We start from the raw sequence: 16,405 nt of genomic DNA, 5'->3' as shown, positions 1-16,405 counted from the left end.
CGTTTTATCACTAGAGACAGTTTTTGCCTCTCTCAATTGCAAAATACTTGTTCCAATTGTATATTTTTATGTAACCTTCTATATTTCGGTCTTTTTAGTTTTCAGGCTTAATTTTAGGCCATACAAAACTAAATGATTATGCAATGAACAAAACAATATTGTAAACGATTATCTTTATTATCATCAAAAATGATGTACAGCTTGATATGAGCTATAACTCTATTTTATGGACACCTGATGAAAACCACAAAGCTTGCTGCAAACTCTCCAGTAATATGAGATATTATTTGTACAAACAGGATGGAATGAATGAATGAATGAATGAATGAATGAATGAATGAATAAACTAAAAAAATCAATATTTAAAATCATGTTTTATTTACAATGATTTGTATTATTTACATAAATTAATTTATTGTGTTACATTTGTTTCAAGCTTAGAATAACACAGCAATGGCTTTAGTGCAGTGAGCTCATATGCCCTTAAAAACTAATATAAATGTTTTACAACATTTTCTCTGTATGGAAGACTAAATTAAAAGCATTGCACAGTGAATAAATGCGTGTGAGAGAATAGGATATATCCTCTTGCTCTATGAGTATAAAATAAAAAGATTGGCGATAGATGTTAGTATTTGTGCATGTAAAGATTTCATTCAGTTTCTTTTTTATACAATCATATGGTTGCACTACAAATGACATAAAACTCTGAATGTAACTAACAATGGGCTGTAAGTGGAATTTTGAATCAATGAGATTCTGTACTTAAATACAAGCAGTTTAAAAACTGTCCATTAACAAAACTAATGTCAAGAGACACGAAAGTGACAAGCACTAACAATGATCAGAAAAGAAGACTTGAGAGTATTGAGGATTCAGCCAGACACAAGGCAACAAAGCCCAGAAAACCGTCTCTTCCTTTGCCTCACCAGCGGGTAAGGAGTCAAATTAAGCAGGCTGCTGTCATCTATACAAATAAAAGGGCAATAAAAACTTTACATAAGCAAGAAAAGTTAAAAAGTCCCTTTACAGCACAAAACGAAAATGTTTTTCTTTTTTTAGACTCACCTTGATTTTTCAGTGGTAAAGGCATTGTCTCCCTGAGTTTGCTTAGTAGGTTCCTCATTTCTCGCATATCACTGGAAGAAATTTCATCAAATCAACCTCATCACATCAATAAAACACATCAACCTAATATATCTTTCCTAATCCATAGAGCTCTCTCTTTTCTTTACCTCTCTATGTTTTCAGTGTCTGTATACACAAGCCAAGATTCCTGTGGAAAGTCTACAGGTGATGACGATCGATCTTCCAGCATCGGCACATCAGAGCTTTCGTCCACCCTGCAGTCGGTGTTAGGCTCAGGACAGGCGTCATTTCCTATGTGAAAAGCGGAGTTAATTATAATTAAGGAGACGGTGTCATTACCCTTAAAAAAAAAAAAATTCAATCAGGAGGGCCGTTTTATATTTATCATCTTGTTTTGTAAATACCCTGCCACCCACAGTGACAGACGTTTCTTGCATGCAGTATATTGGCTTTATGTACTCAGGTCTGTTTATTTGAAGAATTTGCTGCCCTCTGCTGGCTGTCATTGACACAACACCTTTCCTATGAAGCTGCAGCACACCCAACAGACACAAAGACTTGAGCATCTCTGTAATGTACATCTCCAGGCAGCACTGAAGCTGGATGAATAATCTGCATATTTCGGGGTGGATTTCACCATCCTCTGGACTAAAATGAGATGAGAATAAAATAAAATCAGCTTTTTAATTCCATCACGTCACAACAGCCTCCCATCATCCACTAAAATAATTTTCTTACCCAGAGATCGCGATAAGGTTGTGATAGGCGGACTGGGCTACTGCGCATCCTTTGATTCGAGTCTTGTGCATCTGCGCCCTTAAAGCAGGACAGTCGATTGTATTCTCTCCAATGGAGATGACCTGCTCTCGGTGGAGGGCCACAAGAGTGTTGAACTCCTGGACAGTCTGAAAGCGAGACAAATCTTCCTCAATTTACCACTCGGTCTATTTTTAGAAGACGCGCGCGCGCGTGTGTGTGTGTGTGTGTGCGTGCGTGCGTGCGTGCGTGCGCGTGTGACAATTGTTGCATAAGATAACATACCCATATAAGCGCAAATGATAAAAATATGAAGTGAAAAATATCAGACCTTTCTTGTTCTGTTTCAATATCACAGTCCCTGCGTCTTTGAGTAATAACAGTAGCGCTGGTTTGTATATGTAGTGTGTTTCTTCGTGTTGTTAGCAACGCAAATGTCATGGGTTCGAATACCAAAGCACACACATAATTATTATGTCTATCTTCAATGCACTGAACAAATGCGTCTTAAATGGATAAATGTCACTTCACACCTGTGAACTAAGTGAGAGACGCCAGCGTGTCACTTAAATGGCATTAATCCACAAATAGTATCCGCATTAGACTACAGCACCTGTCACGGCAAAAATACAGGTGAAATTTTAAGGTGACAACATTCATAACGCGGCCGCTCCACAGCACACATACCGATCTACAGTCATCCATCGCCCGCTGAGCTCTCCGCGCGCTCTCGGTGCTCTCCCGACGCTCTGGATCCTGCAGCGCGGATTTGCCGATGTGAAAAATGTTGGCTGCGGATCTGGGGCGCTTCTTTCGCCCGTTCGGTGCAGAACACATGCATACGCGTCCACGGGTAAAACCACTTCGCAGGGAAAACCTCTACAGTCCGTTTGGGAGGGTGAGGTCGATCCTTGAATGCGGTCGTTTCTCAGCTGTCATAGATGAGAGCGAGCGTCCGCGACGCTTCCTCTGCATCTCCTCCACGACAGCCGAGTCACCTTCACCCCTGTTGAGGCCCGAGCGCCGCAGTAGCCCCGCAGCTGAGGGGTTTTAGTTATTTCGTAAACATTTTTACAAATGCCCAGGAATAAAAAATATATACACAAACACATTTAATATTTTTTTAATGGGCATTTAACAATTAATCTCCGCTTAAATATTTGTTTTTTAATAGGATTTCATTAAAGCACTAAAGCACATGCCCCATCTTTAAGATTTCTGTCATTTTAGGCCTTAAATCAGTCTCAACAGACACATCAGTAAAAGTTATCAAACATTTTACTGTGTAAAAGAAGACATTAAAACTATTAATACAAATATATTTGTAGCAGATATTATTCATTCAAAAGCAACACGTCAAATCTGGTCAACATGCAACTAACTGAGATGTTAAAGCAAGCAAAGGCAACTCATTAAAGTGTCCAGCAGATTAAGCATTATACCAATATTATTGCTTTTTTAACATTTCTACAGCATTATAATACTGTCAAAAGTAATATTAGATAAAAGCTCAAATGCTATGGATTGCACAGACCCTGTAAGACCTCAACCACAAACAAACACACAGATAGCATAATGCTGTTTCATATTTGAAGCTACATTGCACTAAAAGAATGAGGCACTTGATGATATGTCCACTATCAACAACATTCATCGTCCAGAAAAGTGAAATCCAGCCCTCAGAGCATCAGAGAAGGAAGAAGTAACAGAGTGCACAGAAGATGATCAACGCCAGCACCCAGTGCAAAGAGTAAATAGAGATGATCATAAAGTCAACATCAAATGGCCAGCCCCACATGTCCCCCAAGTCCAAAACATTCAGTCCAAATGCTCTGTGAGGGAACTGCCAGCGACTAGCAGGACCCACATGTCTCTGAAACCCTGAAATAACAATAGATTTATTTCAAAATGTAACATATTTGCTATGTCATTGGAGAAGTTAAGATGGGTAAAAGTAAAACCATATGACGAATTTACAAACCCCAAAAAATGCGGAAACGCTTTGGACAGTCGGGCAGGGGCCATTTGGAATAGTTGGTCTTTTGAAAGGTCTCATGTCTTGACCAATACACCTTTGGGAAGCAAGCCTTGGTAGTTAGATTGAGCTCTGAAATGACAAGTTGATCAGGTAAATGAAAGAGTATTGGGAGAAGATATTCATTTGTATAGCATGTTTACAAAGAATAGAATATATATTGGTATGGAATATATATATGAAATGTATCTGTTCAGCTCACCTTCCTGAAACAGCACATGAGATATGAGGGTTCTGCAGAGGGGGCAGGGTGTGTGGCTTGGCCGATTTTTAGCCAGTGTTCTCAAACAAGGCTCGCAGAACACGTGACTGCAAGGATGGCACTTGTAGGGGCTGTAATACACCTCTAAACACACAGCACATGTGTATCCCTCCTTCTCCTCCTCATCACTGCTGGTAAGGTCCCACTTTAGAGCCTGAAGTAACAAAAGGTACAAATAATTCTTGATGATTTAGAAATCAACTGGAGTGAAAACAGAATTTAAAACACCTCCAATAAAATGACACCTGCTGCAGGAGCCATGTGCTACTGTGGATGGCTTATTAAGAGCCTCAGGATTTTACAGCTGCCCAGTATGTGGATTTATGCCTGCCCTGATCCACGGATCTATTTTTGGCTTCACGCCCGAACTTCTAATATCCCACATCCATTTCTTGTCTGCCACCTCATATATTAAACAAACTAGATAGCAGGGCTGCGCGCCATTCAGAATAGAGAATGTCCTTTTAAATTCCTATTCTCTCCAGTAGAGAATAAAAACAAAACGAACAGACTATTAATTTGAGAAAAAGTAGTACACTTATGATTGCAACTTTTTAACAAAAGTACATTTAATATGAATATTTCTTCAGGCAACCTCACCAGATCTTTTGTCTGCTGTTGCTTTTGAATCCAGTGCTCTTTCTTCCTCTGCTTCCTTCTCAAGCTTTTCAGGCGATTCTTCTCTCTCTTGGAGAGCTTTGGTTGTGGGATGGGAGAGACATTTGTTGACGGCTCCACTATGTTTCTGGGTCTAACATCTTCTGGATCCACTGGAGAGGCTCTACTCTGGGAAGCAGAATCCACATGATGTTCCTCTAAGATTTCCTGATAATCAGATAGCTGTGTTGGGTGTATTGATTCAAAAGGTAAACTCCCATCTGTGCCCACTTCAACAGTTCTGACAATCTGTGGGTCTTCACTGGATGCAATTTCAAGTTCGGTTTCATCACCAGTGGTGACTGCACGGAGAACATCACAAGAGGAGCTGAAGGTTGATGAAGAGGGTAAGGTGTCTAACAAACTGGACTGTATTTGTGTTCTCTGTAGTTCAGTCACTGAGTCTCTTGTCTGTGGGGAAGACGCTACCCTATCCACCCTTCTCTCAGTATGACCTCTGGATCTGCCTGGTCTGGTCAAGAGAACCTGAGGTTTAAAATCCTGATCAACACGACTCTTACTGAGATGCACGACTGTATTGTGGCCACAGGTGCATTTGGAGCAATTTATAAAATTGAAACCTCCCAAGCGAGCTCCACAGTACTGGCAGTTTATTTTCCCCACTGTCCAATGTACCTGTGGAGAATGTACAATAGATTTCAGTGGTATACATCCTTAAATGTCAATGATGCAGATAAATTCAAATGCAGATAAATTGCAATAATACATGAATAAATATGTCTACATTAGCATATTGATAATCAAGATATGAAAACACAATACCTGATTAATACTTGCCACAATCCAGTCTGGCAACGTGTCAACATTCAAATGCCACACGCTGCACATGGCTTCAGCCTCCCCAGATGTCGCTATCTATAGTCATACAAAAAACAAATGTCATAGGATAAGGGTTGTATTATATGCGCATGCAAATACAACCCCTTCACTGATTTATAATATACATTATTAAATAACTGAGAACAAATATCTAAACAAATCTATAAATCTTTCTAATAAAAGATTATCTAAAAAAAGTATTTTAGAAACTAGTGTTAGGATGCAGTCTGCGTTTTATATGGAAACAATGAACACATTCATCTCTCTGTGACAAAAAGCATCAGCATTCACCCACCTTAAGAAGGCTTGTCGAGTCTATGAGACACCGGCGGCATTTTTTACAGCGAAGGTTTGTTGGATCTTCCAGTGTTTCTGATAGATCCTGCTCTTTAGTCTGTTTGAAATGTAAGTATGCCATCATTTTACTTTACTCTTGAATTCGTACACAAATCCTTAGATAAAACAGTACCACATATTACCTATATATATATATATATATATATAAGGATAAATTCACAGATTCCAATCACAAACAATCAAAATATTTGTGATAATATTTTATACAATTTATTCCCACAAAATTTTGTGCACACATTTGTAAACATTGCAGGAAATCATTTGCACCGGTTGGTTTCTTTCTTTGCTTGCAATATTGCTAATATGCAAATACTTCCCGTTTGACGTCTCAGTGAAATGCTTTAATACATGCACATTCAAAAATATGTCCTACCGTGAAGGAAGCATCCATTTCCATCGTGGCGACTTCTGACACTTTAGATACTTCTCTGTTTAGCTAAACGGCTAAAAACAACAGATTAATGGCTACTGCGGGTTCGTTCTCTTTTACTACGGGGACAGCCGAGGGACAAATATCTTACGTTACAGGTCACGCATAAATTACAGCGTTTACGCATAAATCGCTCGCTCGTTCTTACATTAAAAATCTCACATCCCAACCACACACAAATAATGCAGTAAGCATAGAAAATCATTTCTAAATATTATTCTCGTTTGTAATGCGTTTGAGAGATTTTGGTTTAGGAAACGTAATTACGTGGTGGTGAGATCTAAGGTCTCAGCAGCGGAAGGGCTACAGCAGGTGGCAGCAGCAATGCAATTTTCAGCTCGGCGTGGAGTCGCTGCTGCGGTGATGAGCCTGTTCATATCGTAAAGAAAAGTTTCATATCTATAAAGAAAAGTTCACTTAAGCAGACCCTCAGTGAAACATTCAGGGAATTGAACACGTTTCTAGAAAGTTGTACTCATTCTGACGCTTGTTTAAATGTTAATTGCTTTTATAATTACCCTGTTACAGTACACAGGATATGATGAGACAGGTTCCTGGTGAAAATACTAGAAAAACAAGTCTGCATATTCTGTGCCGAGCCCACCCTATACACCTGCGTAGGTAACTGACGTCTCGCTGCTGATATAAATGGACCCGCCTCGTCAGAAATCCTCAGTAACAATGTTGATGGTGGGCATCATCGCATTCAAATGTCTCAGCTCCTCTGGATGGAGTAATGATGCTTACTGAGGCTCCTCTCGAGGTTTTTATGAATTTTACCCTTTACCGCGACATGGAAGAAACTAACGAAACAATATCCTTATTTTTAAACGACAGTGGCTTAGATCACCAAATAGACAATGTTACTTTACCTGTAAAGGTTCCTCTAAGTTATCAGATCTCAACATCTGTGCTGATCGGTGCGCTCATTCTGTGCTCCATATTTGGAAACGCGTGCGTTGTTGCGGCTATTGCTTTGGAGAGATCACTCCAAAATGTGGCAAACTACCTGATCGGATCACTTGCGGTCACGGACCTGATGGTGTCGGTGCTTGTGTTGCCAATGGCTGCTCTTTACCAAGTTTTAGACAAGTGGACACTTGGGCAGGTAACTTGTGATATTTTCATTTCATTAGACATTTTGTGCTGCACATCTTCCATTCTGCACCTGTGCGCTATAGCTTTGGATAGATACTGGGCTATCACCGACCCAATAGACTACATGAAGAAAAGGACATTAAAACGCGCGGCTCTCCTCATTACCGTTACCTGGCTGGTCGGCTTTTCGATATCGATTCCACCCATGTTGATCATGAAATCACAGCCTAAGAGTAAAGCTGAAGATATGGCAAATCCTGAAGCATGTATGATCAGCTACGACCCATGGTACACTATTTATTCTACTTTTTGCGCGTTTTACATACCTCTGATTCTCATGCTGGTCTTATATGGACGTATATTCAAAGCGGCAAGATTTCGCATTCGCAAAACAGTGCGAAAAACAGAAAAAAAGAGGGTGAAATGTTTGACAGTGTCACCTGCGCTTTTTAAAAGAGCAAACGGGGAGCTGGGAAAAAACTGGAAAAGCGCAGTCGAACCCAAGCCCCCTGCGTGCGTAAACGGCGCAGTCAAACACGCGGAGGACGGCGAGTCTCTGGAGATCATTGAGGTTCACAGCAATTCAAAAAACAACCTTCCTCTACCCAATACTCCAAATTCTGTCCCTCTGTTTGAAAACAAACATGAAAAGAACACCGAGGCGAAGAGGAAACTCGCCCTGGCAAGGGAGCGCAAGACAGTAAAGACTCTGGGCATTATAATGGGCACTTTTATTCTGTGCTGGCTGCCATTCTTCATCAAAGCGCTGGTGATGCCTTTTTGTCCATCTTGTGATATGCCTTTGTGGCTCATAGACGTCATTAATTGGCTTGGCTATTCAAACTCCCTATTGAATCCCATCATTTACGCATACTTCAACAAAGACTTTCAGAGTGCGTTCAAGAAAATCATTAAATGCCATTTTTGCAGACCATGAACATGCGATTGATTTGGCTTTTTTAATCGTAAGTGTCATTTGTAACATGCATTTAACCAGAAAAAGAATATGTTGTTTCGATTTGTTTTCACCGTAATTCAAACTACTTCAGTAGGCCTACACTATAAATATAATAATACGTCTTATTTTATCAGATGTATGTTGATCTTGTCATATCAGGTTTACATAATGTGTACAGAAAACATGTCTTGTGTCACACATGGATATGTAAAATAAAAAAGTTTCACTAACAATTTTCCTCAGTGTCCTTGTTCTTGCTTAGACATGTTAAATAATTTAATAGTAAATAAAAAATGGAGATCAAATGGGACTATGATGTAATGCAATATGTGCAATTTAATGTTGCCACAAAAACAGATTTCTTAGGCTGCATGGTATTGACTTCTTGGGTGGAGGCATATTCATATCTTAGTATTAAGTTTAATATAAACAGAGATTTCAGCTATTTTATAAGATGATATTCAAAAACATTTAACATTTTAAGTATTTCAAAATGCCCATCAAGTAGCCTGTGGCGTTCCGGTTTTATTCAAATTCAAATTGATGCATTCTGTAAATGTGATACACCAGCTACTCTTTTTTCATTCATAAGAGCCAGTTATATAGTTTTGTTGATGTGTGACTTTAAATGTCTCTTTATACCTTTCCTCTCTGTCAAGCACTCTAAAAGCCATTCCTTTTGCACTTTCATTCCTGTGGAAGAGACAGTAATCCTTGTTTTTAAACAATGCAAGAAGCAATGAAGCGAGTTTCAGAGCATGAAGATCCTCTTTTAAAAATGTTTTCGAGATGCAAATCTGTTTTTATTTGGATGACAAATATTTAGGTTTTAACATGGCAAGGAATGTACTAATGATTTATCAAAAACCCAATATACCATTGTTAATTTATAATTTTATTTAAGTTATTGAATACTGAAGAACATAATTAGAAAAGTCTCAATGAATTAGGATTTAAGTTATGTAACATTTTTTTGCAGTATGTTATTTTACTTCTAGTAACAATTTGCATTCTAGTATTTACGTATTGTCTATTTTAGTTGTCTCATTTATAGAAGAATAAATAATCATGTGAATTCTACGTTATATACATTCAAAATTCATTGTGTTCAGTGTTCATTGAAGCAACCAATCAAATGGATAATTGTTGGCAAAGAATTGTACGACTGGTGCCTTGTATTGAAAAGTTGCTCCAGCATCCCTGCAGTCCAGTTGTGTTTGAATCACTAAAAGCCACTCAACAGAAGAGACACAGTGATTCTGGTCACCATAGCGACACTCAGATGTTTCAAACTCTGGTCTGAGGGGCAATTATCTGATCAAAGGCCTAGGACAATACACAGGGCCCATGTGCCCACCCACAGCTGGCACGATTTAGCGACCTGAGGATCCACAGCTATTTATTACTGATGACAAATCTCCAGAACCCTGCAGAGAAACCATTGTTGCTCCCTCAACAAACATTGACAACAACAAACATTGTCAAGATTGATAATTGTCTTGTCTAGTTTGGGTTATAGTCATGTGTCATAATCGCTTGCTGAAAAGTACAGAAGAGTCTAAGTTGAGTTTAAATAACAAATAAATGTTCACACAACTTTGAGAGCTATACATTCCAAATCTAAGCCAGTTGGTTGTAAAATAATTTTTCAGGTTACAGTGTGTCACAAAGATCGTTTCGGGTGAAATTTCACATTTGGTTGTTTGCCATTCAGTGAGCTCTGGTTATTTTTCAGTCATTCAAACCAAGAATAACCAGAGACAGATGCACTGTCAAAAGAAGAGATTCAGAAAAGTCCAAAGTAATCCTAACAGCTGATCGCTGATTCACAAGTGGCATTCTTCACAGCCGGCAAAGGTTTAATATGACTGAAAAATAAAGCTCAGCTATCCATAATCCTCCACAATTCATAATTCACAAGAGAACTGGTACAAACAAAAAAGTTGTCGATCTTCTTCCCACCAGCAAGAATTGTCAGAGACCCAAAATAAAGGTACAAATAATACTAAAGCCTTGTATGGTTCACATTTACACATTGAGTGTGTGACAGGTGCCAGTAGCCCAACTTCATTTAAAATGACATATGAAAGGTAATCTTTCAAAGCCACTTCAGTCCAAATCAGCACAGAAGAAAAACTCCGCATACTACAGATGAGATTTTTTGTTGGTTGGTTTTTGATGGGATGGGATGCCATAAGTGTCAATTCATTGCGCTTCTGCCATTGATAATGATACAGGCCCTTGAAATAAAAGGACAAAAAACTGAAATCAGGTCATGACGCAAGCCAGAATCATTTACTGCAAACTTTGCAAAACCTGATTGGTTCTCTCTCACAGTTCTCTTGTATTAGGATGTCATGGTAACTTACAGGTACCAATTTGTTTCCATGCAGACTCATAATAAACAATGTTGCATGAAGCAGGCAAGGCCGGAAATCAGATTAGAAGTAGCGATTAAGAAAGTGCTTTTCTATTTTGTGTGAAATATTCATTGTACTGTCAGTGAATGGACTGCGGGTGGTCTGTGGGCTATGCCACAGCTTCGGCAAGAGAGAATTTTTACAATTCTCTTGTCTAGTGTTTTCAAATCCCCCAGCTTGTCAAGTTTTAAAAAAGCATAGCCTGGTGTAAAATAAAAGACATGCATGCAAACACGCATACAATTTTTGCTGAGATGTAAACAGATTGTACCTTGTTTCTTTAACATGAATTGCACCTGTCACCTCAGCATTCAAACTCAAAGTCACCATACAGAACAAAATACATTTGTATAGATTCCTGACACAAATTTATCCAAAAAGGTGTTAAAAATGTGTTTCATCTATATTAAAAAAATGTCATTCATCTATTTTGCATTAGATAAATACTAAAAGATACTTATTAATAGACATATGCCCGGTTAACCGAAAATATATATCACGTGATTTATGCACAATTTGTGAGTGCAGTACGGTAAAATGCTGCTGCATCCGAAAGCCAGAGGGAGCTCTAAGAAACTCCAAATACGTACTGCAGAAGAAGACCATAACACACGTAGTTCTAGGGAATGCCTAAGGACATGTTTTCATCACTGATCCTCAAGCCTCCTCGGGTATTTTCATGATAATAAAGTATATTTATAATTATCATGTTTGACGGGTGTTGCTTTTTTATATGCACGTTATAAGCGACTCAAACTCGCACTGCTTTTAGATCGAGCAGCATTTCTACTGATCCCAGAGCCGTGCTTCACGGACAAGCTACGCATCAATAAAATAATCGATATTTTGCATTATCGCAGCCGACTCGGTTTCAGCAGGATTTATTAGTAACCGCGATTAACCGGGCACATGTCAAAACATGATATCTTTAAAGTTTAGGACAAGGCTTTGAACTTTTCACACATTAATTAATTGTGCATTATTAGCAATGGAAGTGATAGAGGGTCATCATCAATTTTCTAAACATACATTGAAGTCTTACCATTTTTAACCAGGGAACGCTTATACTGATTCATTGGGTTGTATAATCCTGAGGTAAACACATTGATAAGTGGATTGTATACATGCTGAAGACATATAATGCTGTTGGATCTTATGCCTACTTGCTCACCTCAATACTGTTCTGTCTACAATTCATTTTTTTATCAAAATAAAAAAGCAATAGTGACTAGAAATTTAGATTTTATTTTATATTTCATTTTAATTGACAGGACTACACAAACTAATCCTTTTGCTTAGATTTTCATTAAAGGGATAGTCCATCTAAAAATGAAAATTCTGTCATCATTTACTCACCCTTACGTAATTTCATACCTGTATAAATTGGTATTCCGATGAACACAAAGAAAGATACTTGGAAGAATGTTAGTAATTTTCAGTTCCGGGACAGATATTTTATATTCTACATTTTATTTTTAATTTTTTGGTATATATGGAAAATATATATACATTCATGTATGATTCTACGCAGTATACATCATAAATTATAGATTTGGAAAGTTTATCTGCTACGACATGTGTGAGAGAAACAATGTTTGAAATCCTAAGAGGCAGAAAAAAACAAAGGAAAGTCTCCACAGGAAATCCCATCCTTCAAAGGAAACACAGTCATGTGATTCAGGAAAAGGAAATATGTTTGTGTAAAAACAACCCTGTTTATCTACTACCTTTTTCCTAACGTAGGAAACACATATTAATGTTTTAAAACACGTTTTAAAATGATGCAGAACACAATGCAGAAAGCAATTGTCCTAGCTTTTGAGTGGCTATAATTCAAACAGAAGTGTAGCTCAGCCTGGTAGTGCCTCAGTATTTAGGTTGTACGATAAAATCCCATAAAAACACATGATAAAATGTATATCCTGAAAGTCACTTTGGATAAAACTGTGCTAAATCCATAACTGCAAATGACAAAACACCTCATTTACAGCAGTTGAATTGTCTGATCTGATAGAGAATCATGATTGTGCTTTGAAGCATCAGGTTGTCAAAGAGCAGAGTGTTCAAACAGGATCACCTGACTCTGATTCACACTGGATGGTCTCAACGGCCGCAGATGTCCGATCCTTGAATACACCTCTGCGTCCGAGCCTGCCCCACATGACGGGTGAGGGCTGGGTGGGGTGGTATGGATGATGGGATGGGGCAGATAGAACCGCGGTGGTGGAGGTGGGGGAGTGAGATGGAAAGGTGGTTGAGGAACAAGTAGAGGTGGGGATGGAGAAGATGTGGAGACCTGTGGTGTCACAACAGGCAAAACAGGCTGTGGCACTGGCTCCTTTAAATCATACTGAGCCATGTGGTAGAATCCAAAGTACTCCAGAGCGTTCCCGGCCTGAGCGACACGGAGCCTGTGGCGCAGTGTTAGAACCCGGTAAAGCAATGCCAAAATCAGGAGTCCGGCCAAGACCATGAACAAAACAGCCACACTAAGCTCCAAATCCCAACAGACGTGTGGTAAAGTGGAGGTCCTACAGCCCAGGGCTGACTGATTCGATGAAGACGGCTTCCTGACAGACACATCGCTCATCCCCAATACAATCAGGTTCCGGTCCACCGTTTGTGCAGGAATTTGCAAAGCAGTACTTTGAGTGGCGAGTTCAGTTGGCATAGCGACTGTCACTCGGGAGATGCGTGGCATATGCTCCTCAACCGCACACTTGAGAAGAGTCTCTCCAGAAGCGAATGCAGTCGACCATCGCTGAACATCTGTTCTGGAGAACACAGCTGGAACTGAATCAAAGATTGATGGTCACTTCTGGAGCTCAATTAAAGCAGTGTTGGAACAGAATAAGCCTTCATGTGACTGAATGAAATATGCAAGTGGTTAACCTGCTGAGATCAATCTGGTGTGAGCCAGCCGTCCTGTGGAGATTTCAAGTTTAATTTAGAATTTAATCATAGGCTTCGGTGAGCCAGAATTCAAGTTATTTTTGTGACTCTTGAGCTGTTACTATGAGATGAAGTGTGTCATTCTGCAATCACAGATCTTACAATCTCACAGCAGTACATAGTGAGATACAAAAGTACAAAACAAACTAAACTTAAAAACTTACTTTTTCCCAGTGTATTGTTAGTAGTCCATAGAAATATTCCCAGTCAGTATAGCGAATAGGAGTTAGTTCTAGCAGTGCAGGAAAGAACTCTTCTCCTGGAAGGAAATTCATTAGAGAGTTCAGGAAACCATTCCACACGGACCTGACAGGGGATTGGCTGAACTGACTATCTCTATGGTTACAGGAATCTGGCGAAGGAATTTTTATGTAAGAGGAAAGAACAAACTTATTTAAAAATGTAGGCTTGCCAAAAGGGGCCCAGCCCGTAGAATGTCTTGGGTCTTTAAAGTGATAGTTCACCCAAAATCAATCTTCATGTTTTTTGTGGGAAACAAAAGAAGATATTTTGAGAAATGTCTCAATGATTTTGTGTCTATAAGTGGAAGTCAATGGCGAACAGTGTTGTTTGGTTACCAACATTCATCAAAGTATCTTCTTTTGTGTTCTATGAAAGTAAGAAAGTCATACAGGTTTGGAATGACAAGAGGGTCAAATAATAATAAAAGATCACTTATGAAAGCTTTGAAACGCACATTTCGATAAAGATTATGCATGTGACCAGCAAAACAGTGTCAGAATTTGTGCTTTTGTGTTTTGTGCAGTGCTGTTGGCTTGGCTTCACTGTGGTCTCAACCACCTGCAGGTCTCTCCCCGGGCACAACATGGCCAGACAGATTAAAGCCAGTTCACAATCACTCATGTGTATACCCCATGGACAGGTGGGTCAGTAATGGAACAAAAGTGCAAAAGCTCAGGGTTCACTACAGGTGATGTGAGAGAGGTGCTGCAGTACACCAGAACTTTGAATCAACATATTACATCACACAGAGACATTTCCATTTTCTGGAAATAATTCCATCGTACAATATTATTTTAGTATTTGTAGTTTTTTTCTTTACATGTAAAACTGGAAAGAGGATTCTGAAGTGCATTTAATGTCCACGTCTTTATCTTTGTGTTGATTTGCACTAGGAGTCATAAGCTTTGATATTTAATTTATTTATGCTACAATTAAAACACCGCATGTAGCGGTGAGGATGCGAACTGACCTATCGGTAAGCCCCTCCCCTCAAACGCAGATGAGCCAATGGCAGTTGAATATGATTTGCACGGGGACGGGAACTTGGACAACTTTAGGTTTTAGCACCATAGAATCGGTTGTATGGTGTTTTAGTTTTATGCTACAAAAATGATAAAACACTAATTCCAGGTGTCCTGGGAGCATGAATGGAATTTATTTTATTCAATTTCCTAAATCCACACAAAAAAGACCAAAATGTGAGTGCAGTAACCCGATTCAACTCCAATCCCAGTGAAGACCAGTGGTGGAAAGAGTACTGGAAATTTGTACTTAAGTACAAGTACTGTTACATTGCTGAAACTGTACTCAATTACAAGTAAAAGTACTGGTGTTAAAAAGTAATTGAGTAAAAGTAAAAATTAGGCCTACTCGTCTCAAAAACTACTCTGAGTACTAGTTACTCGTTACTTTTTAGGCGGTGTTATTTAATGAATTATGAATAATTATTAATAATCAAATTTGGAGATTTATATAGAAAACAGCTACTTTTAACAAAACACATCTTTACCTTACTGATAAAGCATATAACTGGATACAACTCAGACAAAATAACCATTCAATGTGTTGGTCTGTCTGTCTGTCTATCATGAGCTCAGTTTTCCAGTTAAAACCATTTATGCAATTCCAACACTGTTCAATCATGTGTACTAGGCCCCACAATGCAGAAATGAATAAATAAGAGCCCACAATACTGCATGCAAAAAATGCTAAACACTTGTAACCTAAATTGCATTGGATTAGCATTAACAGTCATATCTGTAGAGGAGCTGGCTGATCAATTACTCAACCCCAAGCCATCCAAGATGTATTATTTCTTAGGTAGAACAATAAAGATTTTTTCCTGGAGTTGTGGTCCATGTGGTCCACAGGTTCATGTCTTTAAAAGTTCAAAATACAGATAGAGGCAACATAAAAGTAATCCCTGCGGCTTCTTTCGATGTATTAATGACGTCTTATTTAAGCGAATCGATCGATCTGTGGAAGAAACTGATGTTATTTACAACGTTATAACTGGTAACGCACAGTTTGCGAAACTGCTCCGCATGCGTTCCAATCGCTTATGTTCCCTACTCACTTATAAGGGCAGAGCACTTGATGTAGAGACTTTGGAGAGAGATGGGCAATTTTACCTCATGATATAGCCGTTTGGGTGACAGTAGGCGAATTGGAGTGGTACAAGAACTCAATATTTCTCCATATCTCGGACGAGCCTTCTTATTGTGTCCCTTTCCCGCAGTGACTTTCAAGCGCGCAAAACCGCCGTTTGATACGTGCCATGCCTGCCGCACACTTTCGTCCTCCTCCA

The 16,405-nt window shown here is 39.0% G+C and overlaps 4 protein-coding genes across 7 annotated transcripts; 1 reads left to right on the top strand and 3 right to left on the bottom strand.

Moving 5' to 3' along the window:
- Positions 1–401: 401 nt before the first annotated feature.
- On the bottom strand, positions 402–2,865 carry rgs7bpb (regulator of G protein signaling 7 binding protein b). Of its 2 annotated transcripts, none has more exons than XM_057360693.1 (6): positions 2,533–2,865; positions 1,828–1,994; positions 1,607–1,737; positions 1,236–1,380; positions 1,069–1,139; positions 402–967 (listed from the first exon to the last, which is right to left on the bottom strand). In XM_057360693.1, the coding sequence occupies exons 1-6, from the start codon at positions 2,680–2,682 to the stop codon at positions 876–878; spliced, it is 756 nt and encodes a 251-aa protein (XP_057216676.1). In that variant the 5' UTR covers positions 2,683–2,865; the 3' UTR covers positions 402–875. The 2 variants fall into 2 exon arrangements, with proteins under 2 accessions (XP_057216676.1, XP_057216677.1); XM_057360694.1 differs by having other exon boundaries at positions 905–993.
- A 135-nt stretch (positions 2,866–3,000) lies between these two features.
- Positions 3,001–6,788, bottom strand: rnf180b (ring finger protein 180b). Its single transcript, XM_057360296.1, has 8 exons — positions 6,694–6,788; positions 6,370–6,440; positions 5,935–6,033; positions 5,583–5,675; positions 4,743–5,435; positions 4,083–4,296; positions 3,827–3,952; positions 3,001–3,726 (listed from the first exon to the last, which is right to left on the bottom strand). Exons 2-8 carry the CDS (start codon positions 6,391–6,393, stop codon positions 3,533–3,535), a joined length of 1,443 nt encoding a protein of 480 aa, XP_057216279.1. The 5' UTR covers positions 6,394–6,440; positions 6,694–6,788; the 3' UTR covers positions 3,001–3,532.
- Positions 6,789–7,162: 374 nt separating this feature from the next.
- On the top strand, positions 7,163–8,703 carry htr1ab (5-hydroxytryptamine (serotonin) receptor 1A b). Its single transcript, XM_057360298.1, has one exon. The coding sequence runs from the start codon at positions 7,163–7,165 to the stop codon at positions 8,459–8,461; it is 1,299 nt and encodes a 432-aa protein (XP_057216281.1). The 3' UTR covers positions 8,462–8,703.
- Positions 8,704–12,374: 3,671 nt separating this feature from the next.
- LOC130570478 (uncharacterized) lies at positions 12,375–14,106 on the bottom strand. Of its 3 annotated transcripts, none has more exons than XM_057360800.1 (2): positions 14,019–14,106; positions 12,375–13,695 (listed from the first exon to the last, which is right to left on the bottom strand). In XM_057360800.1, the coding sequence occupies exon 2, from the start codon at positions 13,601–13,603 to the stop codon at positions 12,950–12,952; it is 654 nt and encodes a 217-aa protein (XP_057216783.1). In that variant the 5' UTR covers positions 13,604–13,695; positions 14,019–14,106; the 3' UTR covers positions 12,375–12,949. The 3 variants fall into 3 exon arrangements, with proteins under 3 accessions (XP_057216783.1, XP_057216785.1, XP_057216784.1); XM_057360802.1 differs by having other exon boundaries at positions 12,375–13,676; positions 14,019–14,091; XM_057360801.1 differs by having other exon boundaries at positions 12,375–13,797; positions 14,019–14,076.
- Between the last annotated feature and the right edge of the window lie 2,299 nt (positions 14,107–16,405).

Source organism: Triplophysa rosa, linkage group LG19 (genome assembly GCF_024868665.1).
Source record: "Triplophysa rosa linkage group LG19, Trosa_1v2, whole genome shotgun sequence".
Lineage (NCBI taxonomy): Eukaryota > Metazoa > Chordata > Actinopteri > Cypriniformes > Nemacheilidae > Triplophysa > Triplophysa rosa.
This window is presented reverse-complemented; position numbering and strand designations above follow the sequence as displayed.